This window comes from Rhincodon typus, chromosome 9, assembly GCF_021869965.1.
Source record: "Rhincodon typus isolate 14 chromosome 9, sRhiTyp1.1, whole genome shotgun sequence".
NCBI classification, from domain to species: Eukaryota; Metazoa; Chordata; class Chondrichthyes; order Orectolobiformes; family Rhincodontidae; genus Rhincodon; species Rhincodon typus.
In genome coordinates this window covers 16,047,342-16,071,658 of record NC_063340.1, presented here as the reverse complement: position 1 = coordinate 16,071,658, position 24,317 = coordinate 16,047,342, and the positions used below count along the sequence as shown (strand labels likewise).

Below are 24,317 nucleotides of genomic sequence, written 5' to 3'. Positions count from 1 at the left end.
TTGGAAAAAGCTTCCAACTTTGCTGTTTAATTTCTGCAGTGAATCCTTAGTCTGTAATTTCTTTGTTCCCACTAGTTAGCAACCGTTGCAAATCATTCCCTAAACTTTTCAAAACATTTTTGATCTGGAACACCATTAGATAATCAACCTTTTCTTTTGTTCCAACTCAGAATTCCCCATTACTTCCTGCTAACTCCCTATTCGCTACACCACTGCTACTGTTTAACTTTCCCAATTTACATCGGTGTCCATTTTCAATCCTGTGAAGTATCTTGCGACCTTCTCCCCTGGAGACTGAGATTAAAGTAACGATTCAGTTCATGTTAGAGCCTCGCAACCAGCTGATGATAAAGCTTTCAATCCTTTGGTCTTGGCTGAATTTGAAACCATGTCCCATAAGTGGCATGCAGGTGGGTAACTCGCTGCAAAACCTTCCCCACCCCCCAAAACCATGCAAGATCAAAGAAGTCCTCTCCTACATGGTTACACAATTCTGTTAAATCTGTAATACGGGGGATGCGACGAGCAGCCCAATTTAATGTTATCTGGAAGCGGACAACAGAAAACAAGATTGGTTTTGTTCATCTTGCATGCACTGTGAGAAGCAGGCTTATGAAACTAATCTTTGTCCCTAGACAGACTTGTATATTCTTACACTCAAAACCTCTTTGAAGAGAGTACCATTAACTACAAATGGTTTTAAAACTTTGTTTATGTTGAAAGTTACACCAAAAGAACATAATACTGCAATTTTTGTTCTGCAACCTGACTGAACACTCTCAAGATTATATTTATACAATGTCTTTAATATAAGTGTCTCAATTGGCAGTTTACAAGAGTGTTATAAAGGAAATTTGACACTCAAGTCACACACAGTGACGTTGGGAAGATGGCCAAGTGTTTGTGGTTGAAGGTTTTCAAGGACATCTTTTCTGCCACTCTTCCTTTTAAGGTTTTGGGAGGACTTCCCAGGCCTTGGGTTCTAAGCAGCTAAAATGCGTGGTCCCTGATGGTGGAGAAGTTAAAAAGTTGGGGATCCTCAAGGGGCTGGAATTAGATGAGTGCAGGTATCGCGAGTGGTTTTTGTTTGCTTCTGATACTGTTTTTAACAGTTTTTTAAAAAGAAATTGGACTTTTTATTTCATAGCCTTTTAAAAACAGCAACAGATGCAAATTGCAAAAAGTAAGAAATGGCAGAATGTGGTATTCATTATTCCTGTTGATTTTGGAGAATTTACAAAAACTTTCGTCAATACTTCCTTTTTTTATAAAAAATGCAATGAAGATTTCAAGTTTTGGATCAAGGCTGAATCTTTACATTTTATTTTTCTTTCTGATTAGTGCAGAGCTAGATAGCAGAATCAGAGCTTCCCTACTGAATGGAAGCAGGCTATTTGGCCCATTGAATCCTCCAAACAGCATCCCACCCAGATGCGCCCCCCCCCCCCCCCCCTTTTCCTCCCTGCCCTATACCTGTGACCGTGTTTCCCATAATCCACCTAGACTGCGCAATATGAGCAATTTCGCATGGCCAAGCCACCTAGCTTGCACATCTTTGGACTGTGGGAGAAAACCGGAGCACCCGGAGGAAACCCACACAGACATGAGAATGTGCAAACTCCACATGGTTACCTGACGTTGGAATTGAACCCGGGATTCTGGTACTGTGAGGCAGCAGTGCGAACCACACTGCCACCCGGGTCTCGGGTTACATTTCAAACATAGGAATTAAGAACAGGAGTAGACCATTCAGCCCCTTGAGCCTGCTTTGCGATCAATAAGGTCATGGTTGATCTGATTGTGGCTTTAAATCCACCTACCCGCAATAACCTTTAACCCTCTTGCTTGATGAGAATCTACTTCTACTTCTGCCTTAAATATTCAAGTACTCTGCTTCCTCCACCATTTTTAAGGAGAAAATTGCAAAGACTTGTGACCATCAAAGAAAAATTTGTCTGCTTACTGGTTTTAAGTGGACGACCTCTGATTTTTAAACAGTGCCCCTCGTTCTCGATTCTACCTTAAGAGGAAATGTCTCTCGCATCCTCCCTATCAAGACCCATCAGGATCTTTACATGTTTCAGTCAAAGCACCTCTTGATCTTCTAAGCTCCAGCAGTTATAATGGTAGTCTATTCAATCCTTTCATGTAAGAAAACACACTCCTCCCCCTCTCTCACTTCCAGGTATTAGTCTGGTAAACCTTCTCTGAACTGCTTCCAGTGCATTTTTCATTTTTTCCTTAAGTGACCAATACAGTATTCCAGATGTGGTTTCATCAGTGCTCTGTGCAACCAATGCTTAAACTCCTATTTTTTTTTTTGGTATTCAGTTCCTCTTGTGCTTAATGATGGTTCTTTTACTTTTCCTAATTACTTCCTATATCTACACACTAACCTTTAGTGACTCATGGTCTGACATCCAGACCCTTCTGCATCAAGAGCTTTACAATTTCACTGTTTAAATGATACATAATTCTTTCTGCCAAAATCAGCAATTTCACATTTTCCCTAAATACTGCATTGGCAAGATCTTTGCCCTTTCACTTGACCTATCTATGCATTTTTGTAGCCTCCTTGTGACCTCTTCACAACTTATTTACTGACAATGCAGAAAAGTATACTTGCCACACCTTCAGTCCCTTCATCCAAGTCACTGGTATCAATTGTAAACAGTTGAGGACCCAGCTCCAATTCCACCTCTGAAAAAGACCCACTTACGCATGCCATTGGCTGGCTAGCAGGAAGACCCTCTTTCATCTGGACCAATAAGCTGTACCTTGCGCCTTTTAAATGTATGAAATCTAAATGCAGTATATAATTGGGTCTCTTTATTCACAGCATGTGTTACCTCAAAAAACACAAATCATGTTTAGCCAATCTACTTCTCTTTCGCAAAGCTAGGTTGCCTTGGTCTGATTACCTTGACCTTATCCAAATGCCCAGCTATAACTTTAATCATGGCTTCTAACATTTTCTGTATGACATGCTAACCTACCAGTACTTTCCCGTTTTCAGTCTTGCTGTTTGAATAAACTAGTTACATTTTCTGTCTTCCAAACTTGATGGGATCGTCCCATATGCAAGTGTGTTCTGCAAAATTTAAAACCAACTATCAGCCATCTCACTAGCCACCTCTTTTAGGAGCCTAGGATGAATTCCATCATGACTTGGGCACTTGCCAGCCGTCAGCTTCAGCAATTTATTCAGTACCACTTCTTTGGCTGAAGTTCCTGACTTCCCCATCCCTTTTTTCCCCCTCCATTTCCTAGTTTATCACTGGCTCTGGGATGTTACTTGTATCCTGTATAGTCAAGACTACTGCTGCCCCCCTACTATTATGCTAATATCATTAACTAACAGAGCCACTCTCCACCTTTTTCCTAGTTTCCTGTAAATGTCCTATACCCTTCAGGATTGCTGTCCCAAGTCATGTCATCCTGCTGCCATGCCTTTCTAAGAGAGGCCACCAGATTATACTTAATCATTTCTATATTTGTAGTCTTGTTCATCTGTTTTATTTCAAATGCCATGTGTACTTAGATACATGACCACTTTGAGTTTGATCCTTCTACTCTAAGTTCTGTCCACAGTTAAAAGATGTAAGAAGGAAAAAAGGGCTTGCATTTGCACAGCACCTTTCAACAGCTCCAGGTTATGCTAAAGCGCTTTGGAGCCCAGATGTAATTCAAAGGGAATTCCCTCCTTTAAACATTTCTGCCACTCTGCTCCTTTTAAAGCACTTTTTAAAAACATCCTACATATTCTATCCTAACAGCTTTGCCTTTGACCCGTATCAAATTTTGGCTGAAATGTTCCTGTGAAGTACCTTTTTTTTTTTTTTTGTTTTCCCATCTTAAAGGTGCTGTATAGATTCAAATTATGGTGGTGGTGTAGAGACCTGGTTAATCTGAGGTCATCTCCCAGTGTAGTATTGCTGCACCCAGTTTGATGTCTGAACCCTCTTCCCAGCCCTGCAAAGGCAAACCTGGTGAGCCATGTGAATCTTACCCACTGATTGCTGGAGCTGTTGAAGATAGACTGATTTCTGCATTTTATTTGAGTTCAATATCCTTTAATTTCTGACTGTACTTGGTCTGAATTGGGTTGTGTGCAGTTCTCCTAATGCACTGGGAGAAACAGTTGTATACAATGGATGTCACAAGGATCATGGTGTGGTGGTGTTAGCAGTGTGAGTCCAAAACCAATCTAAACATTTGGAAGGGAAATGAGTGTTTAAAGAGAGAATGCCTTGAACCTTTTTAAAGGTATAATGGTTGAAACATAAAGTTGGTGACCTTTTTTTCAAATGTTAAACCAAGATGTCACAGTGTGATTTCAGGGTTAAACGTACTCTGCTTTATTCTGGAGTTTGCTTGCAAGAGAGGAGTGTTAACAAATCTAATAACTACAGTGTGTTATTTTGTGTTTTGAGTTTTCCTGACAGGTAGAGAAGTTACCTTGGGTTTTGTTAAATGAGATGCTATCTCTACAATTGTTTTCTCTGTAAAGGCAGGAGTAGGATGTCTGAACTGACTTTTTGCTTCTCTTCAATAATGCTTGTTTGGTAGGTTTGAGAATTTATTCTGAACTATCACTGCGCTGGGAAGAGAGATTGGCTGTTTATTTAAGCCTACTTTGTTCTATACTTCCAAATTTGAGCTCTCCATTAACTTCGAAATCTTTGGTCACCTTTTCAGGCTTGTCCTGTTCTCAATGCGATTTATTTTGATGGTTTGCTACAGTCTCAACGGACACAAACACAATGGTAGAATAGCTCAGTTTGTTTTTTTAAGTGTCTTTTTAAACATTCATGTCTGCCCTGCAACCTGGAGACGTCATTGCTTATGATTAATTGGACATTTAAATTGGTTATAATTTAAAGAATCCAGACTGTGGAACTTCTAATTTAGAAAACTTACAACTGCTCACTGTAGGTATTTAGTATCCAAGATAGATTGCACTATCACCATTGAATGTCTACCCAATTGGTTACAGGCTCCATATATAAAACAACAAATAGCATGTCTTCAAAACTAGAATTTGGTATTGTTAACACTCATAATTGAAACTCTTCTCAATATTTCAGTCCTCTTGTGTAAAATGTATGTCTCCAGGTAGAATCATGGATCCCTACAATGCAGAAGCGGGCCATTCAGTCCAAAAAATCCACACAGACCAACAAAGAGCATCCCACCCACAGTGACCTTGTGAACTATGAGGTGAAGCTGTAATAATGAGTGAGGAACCTGGACTGTCCAAAAGGAAACCATTAATGTACAACTTTGACGGATTGGGGAAAATGAATTTCTGTGCATTGTAAAAGATAAAAATGTTTGCCTCGCATATCACCCATGTATATTGAGAAGTAAAATGGGGCATTTGGAACAACTATGCACAGTAAACTCAAGGAAATTTTCCCATTGAACAGCATGCTTTGGAAAAGGAAAATTTAATGAGTTGAAGGTTGTTTTAAAAGCTCAAGTCCTTTTTTTTTAAAAAGAAGTAGCAGCAAAATAAGGTGTTCACTGAAGCATGACTTTTTGCATTTGCCATCGACTGGAAAAGCACATTGTTGCTTTAATTACTTTGCATCTGCAAACCATGACTTTTGCCGCTGCTCTTTATTCGAGACATTAGGGACAAACAAAATAATAATGGCAATCCAGAGCATGTCACTTAATGCTTCCACAGTAGCAAGACAAGTGGGATCTTTGTCTGAAAGGGTCTTTCAGCAACTACAGCAGGACTTGAGAGACTGTATGTTTTGCACTGCAGGTCAATGAATTTATTAACATAATTGACAGCCTAGCTGATTGTTGGTTTGTTTGTTTGTTTACGTAGTTTTTAAGGGCATAGCAACTAAACAGTATCTTCTCACTCTTCTTGCCCCCTAAAGAGAGAACAAGGGTTGAGGGTATCTACAATGAATTCAAAAGGTATGTGCTTGTAAAACATTCTAATCCAGAAACTGATGATTCCCCAGCCATATTTGGTACAAATGCAGGCTTTGTTGCACTTTGCAGAAATTATCCTGATTGTTTCCACCGACCACCAACCACCCCCCCCCCCCCCCCCCGCCCCCACCTCCATGTTGGTCCACCAAGCAGTTATGGTTGTAAACTCAATTTGAATAAGGGCAAGACTGTTTAAATCCTTAATCAGTGAATTCAACACTACCTGCCACAGCTTTAAAACTAATCCTCCATTCGAATGTGAGGCAGTTAAGTTGAGGGAAGGACCAACAAAGATTTTTTTTTAGAAACAGTGCCTGAAGTCATCACTTTCCTTAAAGTAATGAATGAAGGGTTCAGTGAGCAGTCAGATTGTGGTTGCCTGACCTCAGGTTCCTTACAGACATAATGTCAAAACTGAACAAGTTGAATTGTGAGACAACAAGGTGCAGAGCTGGATGGACACAGCAGGCCCAAAACGTCAGCCTTTCTGCTCCTATGATGCTGCTTCGCCTGCTGTGTCCATCTAGCTCTGCACCCTGTTGTCTCAGATTCTCCAGCATCTGCAGTTCCTACTATCTCCAGTTGAATTGTGAACTGCAGGCAAAGAACAGAGACTTGTGATCAGTTCTGTGAATACATTCAAATTGAAACTGGGATTGTGCCATGCACCATTTTAAAAATAAAATACTGTGTCACTCCGAGTCTCTAGAAAATACTAGAAAGAAAGGTGGTTCCACCCAGAGAACCTCTGGTGCATGTCTGAGGGAATTAGCAGAGGAATTCTAGAGACGAATTCAGGAATAAAATTTGTAGCAAATTGTCATGTTTGTCTCAAACCCATTCCTTAGGTAAACATTGGTGGGCTGGCTACCAAATTCCATCAGGTGTTTGACTTGCAAAGCAGTGGAGTTGATGTAGAGATAACAGTGCTAATTGTTCGGACTTTCAGGACAATGCTTTGAGAACGCAGACAGAAAAATACCTTCTCCTATAGTCCTGTGTGCTGCTTAAAATTGACTTTGATTCTACATATCTCTGTGAGTGTGTTCTCCCACAATTGCAGATAATCAAGTCCTAGTTTCACACCCCCCACACCCCCACTACTGTATATACAACTAAAACCTCAAACTAAACTTAGACTTTAAGGCTGTGGCAGATAGTGTGCAGTCACGTGCATCATATTGAGATTGAGTGAAGAGAGGACAAAATAAATATTTCTGCATGGTTTATGATTTTATATCACCAAAAACAAATTTAATTCTATATTTTCTTCAGGATAGAGCTTGGATTGCACTTAAGGCCGCTTATCCAATTTAAAGGTTGGAGATCTTGCTGTAGGAGATTAGAAATGGGGTGAGGCTACACTCTGAACTAACACAGATAACAAGGTAGTCAGGAAGATCCTTTTCATTTTCCTGTAACATCCAGTCACTGCTTGGCTTTTGGATCCAGTAGAGTGTTTGGTTAAGCTAAAAATAAATAGCTGGAGAAACTGTGGAAGAAAATGTTTAATGCTTTGATCCAGTGACCCTCCTTCAGAATGCTCTTCTGATGAAGTGTCGCTGGATCTGAAATGTTATCTCTGTTTTCTCTCCACTGATGTTGCCAGGCCTGCAGAGTTTCTCCAGCCATTTGTTTTTGTCTGAAATTTCCACAGTTCCTTTTGTTTTTGTGCTTAGACCATTCGGTCAGATGTGCTACCTACAATATTTAAACTGCCCTCACCCAGTTTAAGCCACAGTTGGAATATTAAGCGCACAACATCGGAGGATGCTGGAACCTTGGAAAGGGGGCAGTGAAGATTCTGTAAGGATGTTAACAATGAAGGGGTAGCTAATTGCACTTGGTTCTACACGAGACCAGAGAACTATGGCCAACATGACTGTGTCACCAGTGCCTGTCAATCGTCATGCCTTTCACTCCAGTCCAGGTCATCTCTTGCTCTTGGAGGTCCTGTATAGATGTAATTGCTAGGCCAGCTCTGGCCAACCCATCACAGTTGTCTTCTGCCTGGTGTCCATTCTATTCCCTCTGGCAGGGGTGTACATTTCAAAATCTGAAATAGGCATTTGCTGCTGTCCTCTGCTATCTCTCTCTCTCTTTCCATCACGAAATCCCACAGGCAGCTTTGAACTGTCTGCAGTGGCATTCTGGGGGTGATACTTTTGGTATAGTTGGGAAGAAATGCTGACATTCAATTATAAATAAAGTAACGTGTTCTGAGAGGTCTAGCCGTTTAAGACAGAGGTTTCATAAAACCAAAGGGGCGTGGTTGACACTTCTGAATTCTTTACAAAAAAGGACTTGGACTACTGACACATACATGTAATTTTAAAAATGTTTAAGAAGTGTACGATTCTTTGCAGGCCTTTTATTTATGTCCAAACAAAAGCCAAAACTGCTGGGAAAACTCTGGTCTGGCAGGGTCTGTGGAGAGAAAGCGGAGTTAACATTTCAGGTCCAGTGACCCTGCTCTAAAACCGTGTTTGCAATTACGTAGTGTTATGCACAACATCGACATCCTGATCCGTTCAGCCTCTATTATGAGCTGGTGAAATGTAACTTGCAGCAGCCAGTTTGTGCACTGCAAGTTCCCACAAATGGTAATTACAGCACCACAGTTAATTGGTTGATGTTGGCTGATTGGTAAGTATTGACTTGGACACCATGGGGAAAGGGAAAGTGATACCTCCTGACAGTGTAGCACTTTCCTGCAGTACTGCACTGGGGTGTCAGCCTGAGTTTGTGCTCAAGTCTTCAGCGACACTTGAAAGCAGCACGGCTTTTTGATTCGGTGAACGTGTGACCCACTGAGCTAGAATTGTTGGACTGAATGGCTGGGGCCTAAAGTTTCTTATTTGATCTCCAGCTCTGCGCATAATTTTGAGATTAACAGCTTCATTCTTTGTTGTACTAGCTTACAACCTTTCATGCTGGGCAATTTGATGTTGAGCTCTGTGGCTTCTCACCCCTTGTCACCATCCTGGTGCAGACTTGATGGGCTGAATGGCCTATTTCTGCACTGTAGGGATGTTATGATTCTATGTCTGCCCTATATTGATTCTGGACCCACACATCGGCTCTTAACTACCTCCTGAAGTGTCTCAGCAAGCCATTCTGTATCCAGGGAAACTTGATGGGCAATAAATTCTGGCCTTGGCAGCACATCACCCACGTTCCAGGAATCAATCGGAAAAAGATAATATACTGCTTCAGCTATTTACCCAGTCTTCCCTGCAAATGATGCATTGGTCTCTGCCTCGTGAGAGATTTACTGTCTCTGTCTGTCTTGATTTTATCAAATAAAAACTGATATTCAGCAGCTATTTGCCACACGCTAGTGGAGGAGACAAGATGTGCTGGGTGCCTTTTGAGGCAGATTGCAATATGCCAATCTTATCAATAATCAGGAGTCTGAATGTCTGTGGGTCCCTGCATTTAAAAGGGAATTTTTTCACTTGTTGAATCAGGCACTCAATGATCCAGTGGCCCCTAAGGGATTTGTCAGCTCCCTATCTTAAAACCAACCGAAACAATGGGTATTGCTACTCTCTGCTGATTTGTACATCCTCCATGTTCAGAATGGCTGGAAGGTCTAGCCTCCATTCCACCATTAGTTGCTCTAAGTCCTTGGTGTTGTCTCTACAGAGGGGCTTCTGTTAATGGTTTAACACATCAAAGAGAGAATCTGTCCCCCTCTTCTAGACCAAGACAGACCCGGGTTGCTAGAATTTAAGCAGCAGGCTGAATTAAGACCAAAATGAATGATAAAACTGCAAGGTTACTGAAGTAAACATGAGATTTGCTTCTTGGAAAGAAAAGTAAGGGCAGTATTCAAATCCATCTTGCTATGCCTGTGGTTAAGTAAGGCCCCACCTTGTGTAACTGCACCTGAAACTGGTTTAGATGTTTGTACCTAGTTGTGGTTAGTTGAATATATAAGTTTAGTGGGAGGAAGAAAGGGTAGCAGGAACAGTTTGTGTAATCCCAGCTATATGTTAGTTCGATTTGTTTGTTAGATTCCGTGCTGGTCCTTTGTTCCAGTTTGATTTCTTAAAATTTTGCTCTAAATAACCTGGGTTGATCAAGTTTGTTAAAGAGTGTAGAATCATAGGCATGAATCTTTTGGCCTGTTGTACGTGTACTAGCTTTCTGAAAGAGCTATCCAATTAATAGCAGTATCTGGAAAGACAACAGGAACAGGGGCCATTCAGCCCCTCAAACCTGCTTGATCATTCAATTGGATCATGATCAATCTGTACATCAATTCCATTTAACTCGCCTTAATTTGAATTATTGTTGTCACATGTACCTGAGTACATTGAAAAGTTGTGTTTTGTGTGCAGTACAGGCAGAGCATAACCATACGAAGTGTATTAGGGCAATAGAACAACAAGGAATACAAATCTTAACTCTATCTCTAATAACATAACCTATTGGGGAAAAGATTTGTAGGTCTCCACTACAATTCTTGTGGAAATTGCCTTTTACCAATTTCATTCTTTAGACTAATGTTAAGATCCTATTCCCTCATTTTTAAAAAAACATTGTATTAGTTTTTGTGTATCTACTTTATCAAATTATTTTTAATGTGGTTAAATCAGATTAACCCACTGTATACTTCTATACTTTAGGCAATGGAAACCAAGGTTATGTAACCTGCTGCTCACATTTTATCTCTTCAATCCCAGTAGCATTTTCATGCCTGTACATTAATTTCAAATCAGTCCCATTTCCTTCTTGGTATTTGAATTTGCTTCTGTCACCTTTTTTTTGAGGCAGAGCCATTCACATCCTCATTAGTTGTTACAATCTATTTAAATTCTCCATTCTTCTCAAGTTCTCTTGCTAATTATCTCAAATCTGTGTCCTGTAGCTTTCAGTCTCCTCCTGTCTCTGAAAACTATTTCTCCTCATTTACTTCATTGAAAGCTCTCATTAGGATATCACATTCCCTGCATTCAGACTTGAATACAGATGGGTGTGAAAAGATCAGAGAATCTTGGAATGTAGAATATGTCACTTGAGTGTATTGGTGTCCTTCAAAAGATTCACTGTTTCTCTTCAGGAGCATGAGCAACATGATAACAGGAAGAGGCTATCTGCTCCCTATAGCCTGCCTCTTCCAGTCCTGATAACCTTGTGCGTAGATAAACTTCTCTCTCCACCCCTGCCTGAAAGCACAGGATCCCCTAGCTGGGAGAGGCAGATTATAATCATGTGGTGGGAGGTTTATATAGAATCTTTGTGCAAATAGAGGGCGTTTGGCCCATTGAGTCTGCACTGACTCTCTGAAGAGCACCCCACCCTATCTCTGTAACCCCACTTTTACTGTAGTTAACTCATGTAGCCTGAACACTCTGGAGCAATTTAGAATGGCCAATCCACCTCGGGTGAGGCAGGACCTATTCTTTGATATTATTCAGACCACCTTTTAGGTGATAGAGAGTGGCCTGGGAGAGCGTTGTTTTCCTGGTGATCCTATTGTCTTCCATTTTGTAGAAGGTCATCTGTACCCCTTCCAGAAATAGGCCGAGCTCTCACTTGAAGGAACGAGAACGTTTGGGGGAATATTGTGTGTCATGTTTAAGTTGCTAAACTAAAATGAATATTTCCCCCGCCCCCTTCCCATTTCAACAGCCTGCTCAGAAGAATGGCCAGATTTCTGGAATTCCTAGCAATTCAGAGGATCAAGAGCCGCTCGATGGAAAAGTGGAGCATCTGAATGGGCTCCAGGAGGAAGCCGTTCCTGGCGAAGGTAAGCTAGTGAGATTTTGTTTTGGGGGTTGAGGGGAAAGCATTGTCGGAGAGAGTTAGTCCGTGCTGACAATGTTCCCAACCTAAACTGGTCCCACTTGCCTGCATTTGACCCATCTTCTTCAATCTTTCCCATTCATGTACTTACGCAAGTATTTTCAAATGTTGTAACTGTATCTGCATCTGCCACTTCCTCTAGTGGTTTATTCCACACACAAATTACCTTCTGTGTAAAATTGCCCATGTCCTTTTGAAATCTTTCTCCTCTCATCTTAAAAATATGCCCCCGGACAATTGGAGGCAGCTCGATGCTGTAGTGGGTGAGACCTTTCGCTACTGTGTTCAGGCTTTCAAATTGGCCTAGATTGGATAAGCCTCTTGTTTCATGGCTGTAAGTGCTGTGTATTTTTTTAAAGAAAAAATGAAGGGACAGAATCAATTCAGTCCCCAGTGAGTGCATGCCCACACACGCACTGCTACTTTGTTAGTTTTATGGCTGGATTTAGTATTTACTGGTGAGAGTCAGTGTAAAAATGGTGGAGGATGCAATTGGCCTTTTTTACTTGGACCAGAGGCATTTTCAGACAGTGAAGTCAGCTTTACTCTGCATCAGCTCCTTGCTGGATTTAACCTGGGGACTGCTTTACTGGGTACTGGAAATGGACAGCCATCATTGCTGACATAACGTTCCACCCCAAACCCCGCCACCCATCCCTCTGTCTCCCCGCCCCCGCCCAATGCACACTGTTATATAAGAAAATGAAGACTTGCATTGGGGGAGAAAATAACTTGTTTTAATGCTGATTTGAAAGCTTTAAAAATTCTTGTCTCAACGTTTGGGGAAACTGCTTGTGTGGGTTACTCTTTTATGCAATTAATTGAACTGTTCTATATATGCAAGTGCATGCTTGTTGAGACCACTTTGCAGTTATTGTTTATATGGCATCATGGAACGTGGTTCTTGGTGTCCACTGCAATCAATTTGCTGTACTTTATTGAAATTGTTTCCCTATTGTGCTGAAACCTGTGCTAGTGGTGATCTCCTAGAATAGTGTTACAGCCATACAAGAGTGCTGTAGTCAGTAAGGAAACACTATCAGGCTTGCTGTTGACTGGGTCAAGCTATAGGTTTTGATTAAAGCCACCACCATCTGTCAACAGTTGTAGCCAGCAAAACCAGCACCACCATTTCAGCCGCTAACCAGTGGGTCCAGGATGGGTGAAATGAGCATGAAATTCGGGTGACAACACAGTGTGGAGCTGGAGGAACACAGCAGGCCAGGCAGCAACAGAGGAGCAGGAAAGGTGACGTTTCGGGTCAGGATCCTTCAGAAATGGGGGAGGGGGTAGGGAGCTCTGAAATAAATAGATAGAGGAGGGGTGGGGTTGGGGAAGGTAGTTGGGATGGTGATAGGTGAGTGCAGGTAGGGAGTGATGAGGATTGGTCAGTGGGATGGGTAGGGCGGATAGGTGGGAGAGAAGATGGACAGGCTGTATTAGGTCAAGGAGGTGGGGATGAGAGGGAGGGTTGGTCATGGGATGGGCAGATTCTGAAACTGGTAAAATCCACATTTAGGCCATTGGGCTGTAGGCTCCCGAAGCAGAATATGAATTGCTGTTCCTCCAGTTTCTGGGTGGCGTCATTGTGACACTGGAGGAGGCCCAGGATGGACACGCCACCCAGGGAGTGGGAGGGGGAGTTTAAATGGTTCATGACTGGAAGGTGGTGTTGTTTGCCTCAACTGCATCCCTTGTGTTTGCCACACCTCTGCACTCTCATCCCGTCCCCCCCCAACAAAGACAGAGAATCCCCCTTGTCCTCACGTATCATCCCACCTACCTCTGCATCCAGTGTATCATTCTCCGCCACTTCCACCACCTACAATCTGACCCCACAACCAAAGAGATATTTCTCTCCCCACCCCTATCTGCCTTTCGTAGGGACTGCTGTCTCTGCAACTCCATTGTCCGCTCCACACTCCCCACTAACCCCAACACCTTTCCCTGCAACTGCAGGAAGTGCTACACCTCCTTTCAAGGCCCAAAATGCACCTTCCACGTTAGATAGGGGTTCACCTGCACATCCATCAACTTGGTCTACTGTATCCACTGTTCCCGATGTGGCCTCCTCTACATTGGTGAGACCAAGCGGAGACCCTGAGACCGCTTTGTAGAGCACTTGTGCTCCTGTTCACGACAAACAACAACACTTCCAGTCATGAACCATTTAAACTCCCCCTCCCACTCCCTGGGTGACGTGTCCATCCTGGGCCTTCTCCAGTGCCACAGTAACACCACCCGCAAACTGGACGAGCAGCACCTCATATTCTGCCTCGAGTCTACAGCCCAATGGCCTAAACATGGATTTTACCAGTTTTAAAATCTCCCCACCCCCGGCCTCATCCCATGACCAAACCTCCCTCTCGTCCCCGCCTCCTCCTTGACCTGACACAACCTGTCCATCTTATCTCCCACCTATCTGCCCCTCCCACCTCACTGACCACTCCCCACCTGCACTCGCCTATCACCATCCCACCTACCTTCCCCAGCTCCACCCCTCCTCTCTCTCTTTATTTCTGAGCTCCCTTCCACCTCCCCATTTTTGAAGAAGGGTCCTGACCCGAAATATCAAGTTTCCTGCTCTTCTGGTGCTGCCTGGCCTGCTGTGTTCATCCAGCTGTATGCTGTGTTATCTCTGACTCCAGCATCTGCAGTTCTTACCTCTGATGAAATTCAGGTGATTTTTGTTTCTAAATGTGGTGACTGTGCTGTGCAGTAAATTTCCTCAATTCAATTGCTAAGCGAACATGTAACAAAGACTTTATCATAAATGTTGGATTTTTAATTTGGCTCTTACTGTTTGAGTCAGAAGGTAATGGGTTCAAGTATCACTCTAGAGACTTCAACATGAAATTCAGGCTGATGTTGCAGCACAAGAATGGAGTACTCCTGTCATTCAAATGGTATGTGATTACCAAAATGAGGTTGGATTTGCAATATTAATTCTTCAACCAATATAGCTAAAAGGATGACCTCATTAATCTCATTGCCCTTTCTGGGAGCTTGCTGTGCACAAATTGATACTGCATTACCTATGTTACAGTTGGAGTTGGAGAATGGATCCAAGAAGGAGCAAGGCATAAATATCATGTGTTCTCATGTCATTAAGTGGTTAACCTGAGAGCTGCTTTCTTCCACTGTTGTATGGACTGGTAGGCAGGCTAGTCTGCAGATTGTCCACTTGTAAAGGAAGGAATATGTCAGCAAATCTGAGAAATGAGTAAAAGACATAGTAATTGTAGTTTTTTTTTTAACCACCCCAAAATAAGCTGGAGAAAAGGGGTGTTGTATGAATTGTTGAATGTGACTTTCTTGCCATTATGCTCAAAGCTCTGTGAAGAGAAGTCGCTGAATCCAATGATGGGAAGTGAAACAGAAGCTAGAAGTAAGCAAAGTGGAACATGTTGGCAGTAACAACTGTACCATGAACGTAAATGATTTCTGGTCCGATCCTGCCAATTTGAGTACCTATCCATCATCCCCACTTTATGTTGCCTACCACTCAACCAATTTCCCATCCATGTCAGCAATTTACTGTCCAGTCTGTAGGCTTCTATCTTAGTTAATGGTCTCTTATGTGGGACTTTATCAAATGCTTTCTGAAAGTCCAAATAAACAATATTCCTCCATCCACTATCCCAGTCACCATTTTTCAAAACAATTCCATGTCTTGAATCCATGTTGGCTCTCTCTGATTAACTGAAAATGTTAAGATGTTCAGTTACCCCATTCTTGATTATAGATTCCAACATGTTCCCCGCCAATCAATATTAGGCTAATTGGTCTCTAATTGCCTGCTTGTCCTCTTTTCTTTTCATCCTCCTTTTAAAAAGAAATCAGATCGTGCAATTTTCCAATCCAGACGGCAGCTCCTGTATCGAGGGAACTCTGAAAGATTATAGTTAGGGCATGTACAATGTGTTCCCCTACTTCATTTTAACACACTTAGATGGAAACAATCAGGTCCTAGTGACAAAAATGGAAGTTGCTGGAAAAACTCAGCAGGTCTACCAGCATCTGTAGAGAGAGAGTAGAGTTAACATTGAGTCCAGTGACTGTCCTTCAAGTCCTGGGATTTGTCACTCTTAGTTCCATTAATTTCCTTATGTGTTTTACTTCTGTTAATTTTATTCCGTTACTGTCCCTGATCCACTATTAATTAATTTCCTTGGGGCCTCTGGAAAGCTATTCTCTTTTTCCGGAGTAAATACCGAGGCAAAGTAATTACTCAACATGTCTGCCACATTCCCCACAGTCATTGACCATATCCCCACTTTCAGTCTACAGTGGGCCAAAAGCGCTCCTGACCACCCACTTTCCCTTTTTACATTACAGTCAAATTCCTTTTTTTTAATTGATTTGGATATCACTGGCAAGTTTTCTTTTCATAATCCCTTTCTAGAAGGTTTTAAGATGGGACAGTGGATGCTGGGACGTTGAGTAAATTTAATTAAGAGGTGGGCAGATTTTTAAATTAGTAATGGTCTGAAGGGTTATGGGGAGCAGGCAGGAGACTGGAGTTGAGGGCACAATAAGATCTGCCATGATTTGTATCGGCTCGGGCTGAATTGCCTACTCCTGCTACATGCTCTTATGTTATAAACGGACAACCGAGAGAAATATTCCACTAACACAAATGCTGTGGATGAGCAGAGAACCATGGATAAAATCTAAATGCTAAGAAAAAAGCAGATAAGGATTAGAAAAGTTTGGACAACAATGAAATTAAATCAGTGGAATATTTATTGAAAAACAGTGAACATAAAAATCAAATGGTACAGGGGTCATCAAAAGACACCAGTTTAAACCCTTACATGCTGATTGAAATGCTGATGCTGATTGAATTATTTTGCCTTAGCTTCTGCTAAGGAGACTTAACAGGAGAGGGATTGTGACATTACAAGAAATATATCAACTGAGTGAAAGAAAGGGGGGCTGGTGATTGACAAATTAATCAAACTGAAGACAGGATGAAACCCCTCATCTATGCGTAATAAAACATCTACCAAGAACTAGAGTATGGAGTAGTGCAGGAGAATTAACACAGCTGGTGTGACGCTTGCATTTTGAAGGGAGACAGAATAGGTTCAGGGGATCATAGGTGAGCATCAGTGGTATGGACTGATGGAATCTTCACTTAAAGATATAATAGAAAACATCAAGAACTTATGAAAGCCAAGAGTAGTCAACATAGATTTCTAAACTGGATTTACTGTTACTACAAAAATATACAAAATGGAGAAAAGGTGTAATGCAACAGACACCATATTTGGATTTTTCAAAAACCTTTTCAGTAAAGTTGTTCTTGTGTGCAAGGCAAACAGCAGAATGGGTAATACACTGGCTACAAAATAGTTGGTGAGGGGTAAATATTTGGATTGGCAAAAGATTTATGTTGGAAGTCAGTATGTTAATAGCATGGAAGGCTGTCAAAATAAAAGACAATATTGATAAACTTTCTCAACAGTATGTAATTGGTAAATGTGTTTGAATACAGTAAGATATTCCAATGAGTGAAAGGCATAGAAGAATAATGGAAGGTTTTAATTTCCTCAAAATAAACTTGTCAAGAGAAGTTGGGGAGTGGGGATGGTGAAAGGATGACTTACCAGTATACACAATGTCCAATAAAGACAAATCACTAGACAGATGTCTAAAAGTAGCAAACTGGTTAACAAATGTTTAAAATCATAAACTATTGGTGTTGATTTGTAGAGGGATTAAGTTGAAAAGTCAGAATTTCTTAAAGCAGCCTGGAACTTTGTTTAGACCACACATGGTGTACACTGCACAGTTCTAGTCTCCATATTTTTGGCATTGAGGAAAGTACAAGTTTATTACTAGGAGCATATTCTTAATGAATTTGAGTTGAAAATGCTGGGCCAGACTCATCTTTCTGTCAAGGTAAGCTATGGAGTAATTGAATAAAGGCCTTTAGGAAAGATTATATTGGACGTAGAAATGTTTCCACTTAGAGTCGTAGAGATCCACAGTGTGGAAATGGACCCTTCAGTCCAACTTGTCCATGCCAGCCAGATGTTATAAAATAATCTAGTCCCATTTGGCGCATATTCCTCTAAACCTTTCCTATTCATGTACCCATCCAGATGCCTTTTAAATGTTGTAATTGTACCAGCCTCCTCCACTTCCTCTGGCAGCTCATCCCATACACACACCATCCTCTGTGTGAAAATGTTGCCCCTTGGGCCCCTTTTAAATCTTCCCCTCTCGCCTTAAACCTATGCCTTGTAGTTTTGGACTCCACCCTGGGGTAAAGACCTTGTCTATTTACCCTTTCTATGCCCCTCATGATTTTCTATAAGGTCACCCCTCAGCCTCCAATGCTCCAGGGGAAAATAGCCCCAGTCTATTCAGCCTCTCCCTATAGCTCAAACCCTCCGACTCTGGCAACATCCTTGCAAATCTTATTTGAACCCTTTCAAGTTTCACAACATCCTCCCTATAGCAGGGAGACCAGAATTGCGCACAGTATACCAATAGTGGGCTAACCAATGTCCCGTACAGCTGCAACATGACCTCCCAATTCCTATACTCAATGCACTGACCAATAAAGGCAAGCATAACAAACACCATCTTCAATATCCTGTCTACCTGCAATTCCACTTTCAAGGAACTATGAACCTGAACTCCCTCAAGGTCTGATTTTTCTGAAGGGTCTAGACCCGAACGTCAGCTTTCTTGCTCCTCTGCTGCTGCTTGGCCTGCTGTGTTCATCCAGCTCTACACCTTGCTATCTCAGATTCTCCAGCATCGGCAGTTCCTACTATCTCCCTCAACGTCTCTTTGTTCAGCAACACTACCCAGGTATTTACCATAAAGTGTATAAATCCTGCCCTGATTTGCCTTTCCAAAACGCAGCACCTCACGTTTATCTAAATTAAACTCCATCTGCCACTCCTTGGCCCATTGGCCCATCTGATCAAGATCTCATTGTACTGTCAGGTAACCTTTGTTGCCCACTACACCCCCAACTTTGTCATCTGCAAACTTACTAACCATACCTCCTATGTTCACATCCAAATCATTTACATACATGACAAAAAGCAGTGGACCCAGCACCAATCCTTGTGGTACACCACTGGTCACAGGCCTCCAGTCTGAAAAGCAACCCTTCACCACCACCCTCTGTCTTCTATGTTCAAGCCAGTTGTGTATTAACATGAGGAACCTTGTCGAATGCCTTTCTGAAAGCTATGTAGATCACGTCCATCGCTCTGCCCTCATCAATCCTCTTCATTACTTCTTCGAAAAACTCAAGTTAGTGCAGCATGATTTCCCACACACAAAGCTGTGTTCACTATTCTACTTATGGAGAAGAGAAAATCTAGGGGCCATGAATATACAGTTGTTAACTTCATTGGGGAATTCAGAAAAAAAAACTCTTTATCCAGAGAGTAGTGATATCCTGCCAAGCTTCCTGTCCTTTGAGGCTTTTGTCTTTGCTAAATTGTGGGTCCCAGAATACTCCTGACACTAACTTCTAGCACTATTTCTTTGCTTTTCTCCTCCTTTTGTTTATAAACGCAGATAAATATTTCTTAATGGCTTACCAAATTTCTTACCGACCTGCCCTGCCACTTCAGTATTTGTATACCTGGCGATCCGAGAGGAAGGAGTGGTGTGTGGTTATCGTATGGTCCTACTGGGCCAAATGGGGTCTCTTTTTCTGCTGGCCTTGGCATAATATTAGAATACACATTGCCGTTTACCCCGACTCACATGGACTCAATGCACTGGGTGTCCTCTTTTTAACTTCAGGAAACCCATTCTATAGACCTTTGATTGCTGAAGTCTGGCTGTATATTTGTTTGTGTTCTGTGCCTGCTTGTGGTCTCTTTTGGAGGTTCAGCTTCCCTGGTGAGGTGCAGATAACCTGAATGCTGAATGCCAAGTCTGTGGGTTGGGGGACACATTTGTGACAATTCCAATCATGTGGATATTGCCTTAAAATTTGACGTGACCACAGAAGTGCATGTGAGGTTTGACTGGGGGACATCTAAACAACACAAGTCTATTCAGATAATCAATTGGATAGTCACTGATTTGTATCTGAACCCCATTACAAGCATGGATACTATACCCACTCAGTTTTGAAATTTTCAGCTGCCTCCTCATTCACAGTTGTTTTTTGTTTTTGGGGTGTGGGTGCTCCAGATTTCCAATTCTTTTTTCCCCCCATGAAGGAGAGTTTTCTGACCCACTGGTAAATGGGTCTGAACAATTTAAGGTTATTCCCCTTCATGAATCATTAGAATCCCCCACAGTGCGGAAACAGGCCAGTCGGCCTATTGCGTCCACACTGACCTTTTGAGCATCCCAGCCATACCCTATCCCTGGCACCCTGCATTTCCAATGGCTAACCCACCTAACCTTGCACATCCCTGGACACTGGTATATTTAACATGGCCAGTCCGCCCTAACCTGCATTTCTTTGGAGAAACTGGTCTGTAGTGTGTTCTACCACAGGAAATGGTGGATTGGGTAGAAAAATGCCACGTTTACTCATTTCAAACCCTTACTAGGTGGCCCATTAACTTCTTAAAGTCGAAGGAATAAAAAAAACTGAGCATGTGCTACCCACTCACTGACTTCTCACTTTTTTTTAGAGACACTTAGATTTTCCAGCACAGAACAAAGTTCTTTAGCGATTATATCTGCACCAGTCATTTTCTCTAGTATCGTTCTGATGAATCTGCAAGGCTCAACCGTCAAAGGTATGATGTTGGGAAACGGAGCTCAGTGACCCGTCTACCCAAGCCGACCGTGGGCCCCACAAGACTAGGGCACGTTTCTCCTGCCAGTCGCCCATGAAACATAGAGCAGTGAGGGGGACCATTCAGTCTCTGCCAGGGTCGGACCGAGGAGGCAATGGGCAGCATTAAGCCGTTTCCTTTTGAAGTGAATGAGGCAAAATAAGCCTCTACGATAAGGAACCAGGGATGTGGCGATTAGTGGGGGAATACTTTAATTTGGGGAAAAAAACTGCAACTAAAAATAAAATTAGTAACAATTTTCATCATAGACTACAACTAACACTAGTAACAATTTTAGATCATTTTGACAGCGTTCACCAGATTTGTACAATTGTATTGAAAGCAAAATTATAGGGGGGGTGGGGTCCAGCGGGTGAGGCTGTGATATATTCCACGTAGACTTTGAATCTAGCCTCTTGTGATCGAGTTTGTCATCGTGGACGTGACATCTCATGACTAGCTTGACACTTGTTATCTGTCCCGCATTCTCTGCCTGCCAAAGATACAAGAACGTAGCTCGAATCTCCTCCTTCCCGAGAATTCTCGACTGGGGTTAGGGGAGAGAGCACATTCACCGCACTGCAGGGGAATTGTATGAAAATACGCATTCCGTTTGCCTCGCTTCTGGGTCTTGCTAGGGGGAGAGAGTGTGAAGGGAGCACGGGTAGGTTTCAGTTCTTGAATGAACCGGACTGGATCACGCTAAACCTGGAGTGTTCAGCAGCAATCTGTGACACAGCAAGATTTCTTGCACACTTTTTTTGCAACAGCAAGCCGCTGGAGAATGCCAGGTGCAGTAACAGCCACAGGTATGATTGCTTCAAAAGGTAACTGTTTTAATCTTGAAACTTGGTTCCTGTTTAACGTTTCTTTGTCTTTTGTGGCGCGATTTTCTCTGTGGCATTGTTCTGGGAAGGGTGTGGCTAGGTCAGTTTGCTGGGGATTTTGAGAGTCCTGCTGCTTGGGATACAATTACTTTACAGTAATATGACCATTCCAAGATTTTAACGAAATACAGCCGCATCTCCACGGGATTATTGAATTTAGAGAAATCAATGCTGGAATATTGGGAATGCCATCTGTGAAAAGCACCGTGGAGACTGGAAAAAGCTAGTGTTTTTTATCATATTCCTTTTTAAAATGATCAGTTTTAATGTTTTAAATTGTGCATAATTGTCATGTTGCACCTGTCAGATCATCATAACGTCCTGGATTGTCCTCCAGTCTTTGGGAGTGATGTAGTCTCCTGATGCTTGCTGTGTTAACACTACAGAGAAAAGTCATAGGGGCATTGGTTTTCTTCCATCACTGGAACTACAGGGAATGGGGAGGGAACTGAGCAAAAAGGAGCTTTAGCAGTCTGGAGTCATCCATTCTGGTAATTAGCAAAGGCGAGGTAGCTGCAGAGGTGTAGGCATGTTGGTTGAGCAATGGTGGGAAGTTTCCTGAGCTCATTGCTTTCCCTCCTACCCTATTCCCTCTCTGTCTCTGTTTTCCTTCGAATTTGAAACTAAAAGTTGTACCATTTAACTCGAGTGGTATATCGTGAGATGCCACACCGCAACGCAGCTCACAGCTCAGTAACGCTGGCTCGCTCAAGCGCCGAGCTAAGTAACCGGCAGTTGAGCGGGACACTGAAACACGATTGGTTTGAAGTCGGAAAGTGCATCAGGTATGACCCGCTTAAATGATTAAAGGAATAAGGAGTTCGTGGAGCTGTTATCTCGAAGCTCCGAGCTGTTGATACAATGAGCGTAGAAAAGAGAGAATTGCCTGAAACCTGTAAGTGTCTGTCACTGCAAGAGAATGCAGCCTTTGGGTGGAGTATGGAATCTGCAGCTGTCACTGGGGATGGAGACTGTTGAACGAGTAGTGAAACCTCCTCTTCAAACAGTGATTAACTGCAGTTGCCTAGACTTTGTTTAAATGGCCAATCAATACCTCACTGCAAAACATCCCAAACTGCGCAATGAATATGTCTTTATTTAAAAGCAAATTCTACAAGAGAGCTGCTGGATCCTGCTTTTCTTTCTTTTTTGCCTTAACACTGTTCACGTCCCGAGCTTGCAGATTTACTGTTACATCTAGATCTATTCAGATCCAGTAAATGCAGTTATTGATTTGTTTAAACAAGATATATTGGGGTGTTACCTCGGAGTCAGTGTTGACTATTGGTCCGGCATAATATGGAGGTAGTGGCATAATCGTCACGTCATCCAGAACACTGGACTAATTCTGGGAATCGGTTCAAATCCCATCATGGTAGATGGTGAAATTTTGATTTCAATAAAAATCTGTAATTTCAAAAAAAAACTAGTTACATGATCACCATTAAACTATCCTCAACATGCTTCAATATTTGGAGTGGGATTTTAACCCGTAACCCTTTTTGACTTTCGAACACTACCCATTGAGCTGAGCTATAATTGAGTTTTTTCCTCTGCTGTTTGTGGGGGTCTACTCTGTATATATTAGTTTCTGAAAATCTTACCTGACAAAAATCAACTTTTGAAGTTTTGAATTATGTAAATCGCTGAGCAATATCTTGAGGCAAACTGGAATAAAAATCTTTATTCCTCTGTGCATGCTGGCTAGAAATGGTTATTTGGAATCTGTCCATCACTTGTGCCGGGAAGAGCAACGTTTTTTTGTTTAAAATGAAGTTTTTCCAAATGAGACAGACGCAAATGTCTGCAGGAACAGTGCTTGGAAATGCTCAAATCCCACCACCTCGTTTGTAGTTACTGTCAAAATGCCACATCAAGGTCATTGGCAATTAAACCATTCACATCTGTTTTTTTGCTTTTTTCTGTATTTCCCTCCTCTGTTTTGTGCTCCTGAAATAATCTGGATTGCCCTTTTTGATTGTCTGTCTGTTCTGTGAAAGCTGAGGTAATGTCTAATATCTCTGCCAACCTCCCTCTCTTGCTCCATTACAGACTTGTCTGCCTCATCCGTGTGAATCTAACCCCAGCCTTCATCAACCTTTTCTCGTCAAAAGAAAAACCTTTTTTAAAACCGGATTCTCTTTATTTGCGAACTGTGTTCTACTTGAATTCTCTTTGTCTTCAGTTCAGATACCTGCTGTTTCTAAATAATGGTACTGGTTTCCAAATTTCCTCACCATTGATCAGCTTGATGTCCATTAGCTGAGTTGTTTTATGAGCTAGTGTAAATCAGTAAGGCTGACTGCGCAACAATTTAGGATTCATCTCGTCGTTAAGGCTGCTGATTTAAATTAAATTCCATTTCTGTTATGAAGGGGCTTCTTGGAATTGAAATCTTCAATTTTCTTTCTATAATTCCTGATTTTCATCCAAAGGTCTCAGCCTTCCTGACTTCTGTTTTCCTGTGTTGATTATTGCTGAACTATGACCCAATTAAAATGGCACTTCAAGGGTGAACAGCGATCAAAACACCTTGTACTTAGCTAATTAGAAAGCAGTTGTGTGGTGACCCGGTGCTCTGCCAAACACTTGAGGCAAAAGTTCCATTACTATTCCTCTTGTCAACGTTGAGACAATTTATTCGCATTCTCTATCCTTATTCATTCATTTCTTTTCTTGCCCCTTCTGCATCCCGTGTTTCAATTGTCATCAGTTGCCCAGGCCTCAAGCCTTGTCGCACCCCTCCACCGCTCTATCTCGTTTTCTTCTTTTTAATACTCTCCTTTTTAAAACCAAGCTTTTGATCATCTGACATAATATTCCTTGTAGAGAGACTCGTTTTGTATGTAAGCAGTTTTGTATGTAAGCAGTTTTGTATGTAAGC

At 42.0% G+C, this 24,317-nt stretch overlaps 1 protein-coding gene across 3 annotated transcripts in view; it reads left to right on the top strand.

Annotated features, from left to right (window-relative positions):
• The window catches only part of LOC109916498 (A-kinase anchor protein 12), a 93,569-nt gene that overhangs the window by 36,603 nt on the left and 32,649 nt on the right, over positions 1-24,317 (top strand). For 2 of the 3 annotated variants that reach the window (XM_048601275.1, XM_048601274.1), the window contains exon 3: positions 11,596-11,713. In XM_048601275.1, the coding sequence (XP_048457232.1) occupies positions 11,596-11,713 (118 nt within the window). Of the gene's footprint in view, positions 1-11,595; positions 11,714-21,242; positions 21,356-24,317 lie in introns of those variants that run through there. The other variant, XM_048601276.1, reaches the window with a different exon arrangement.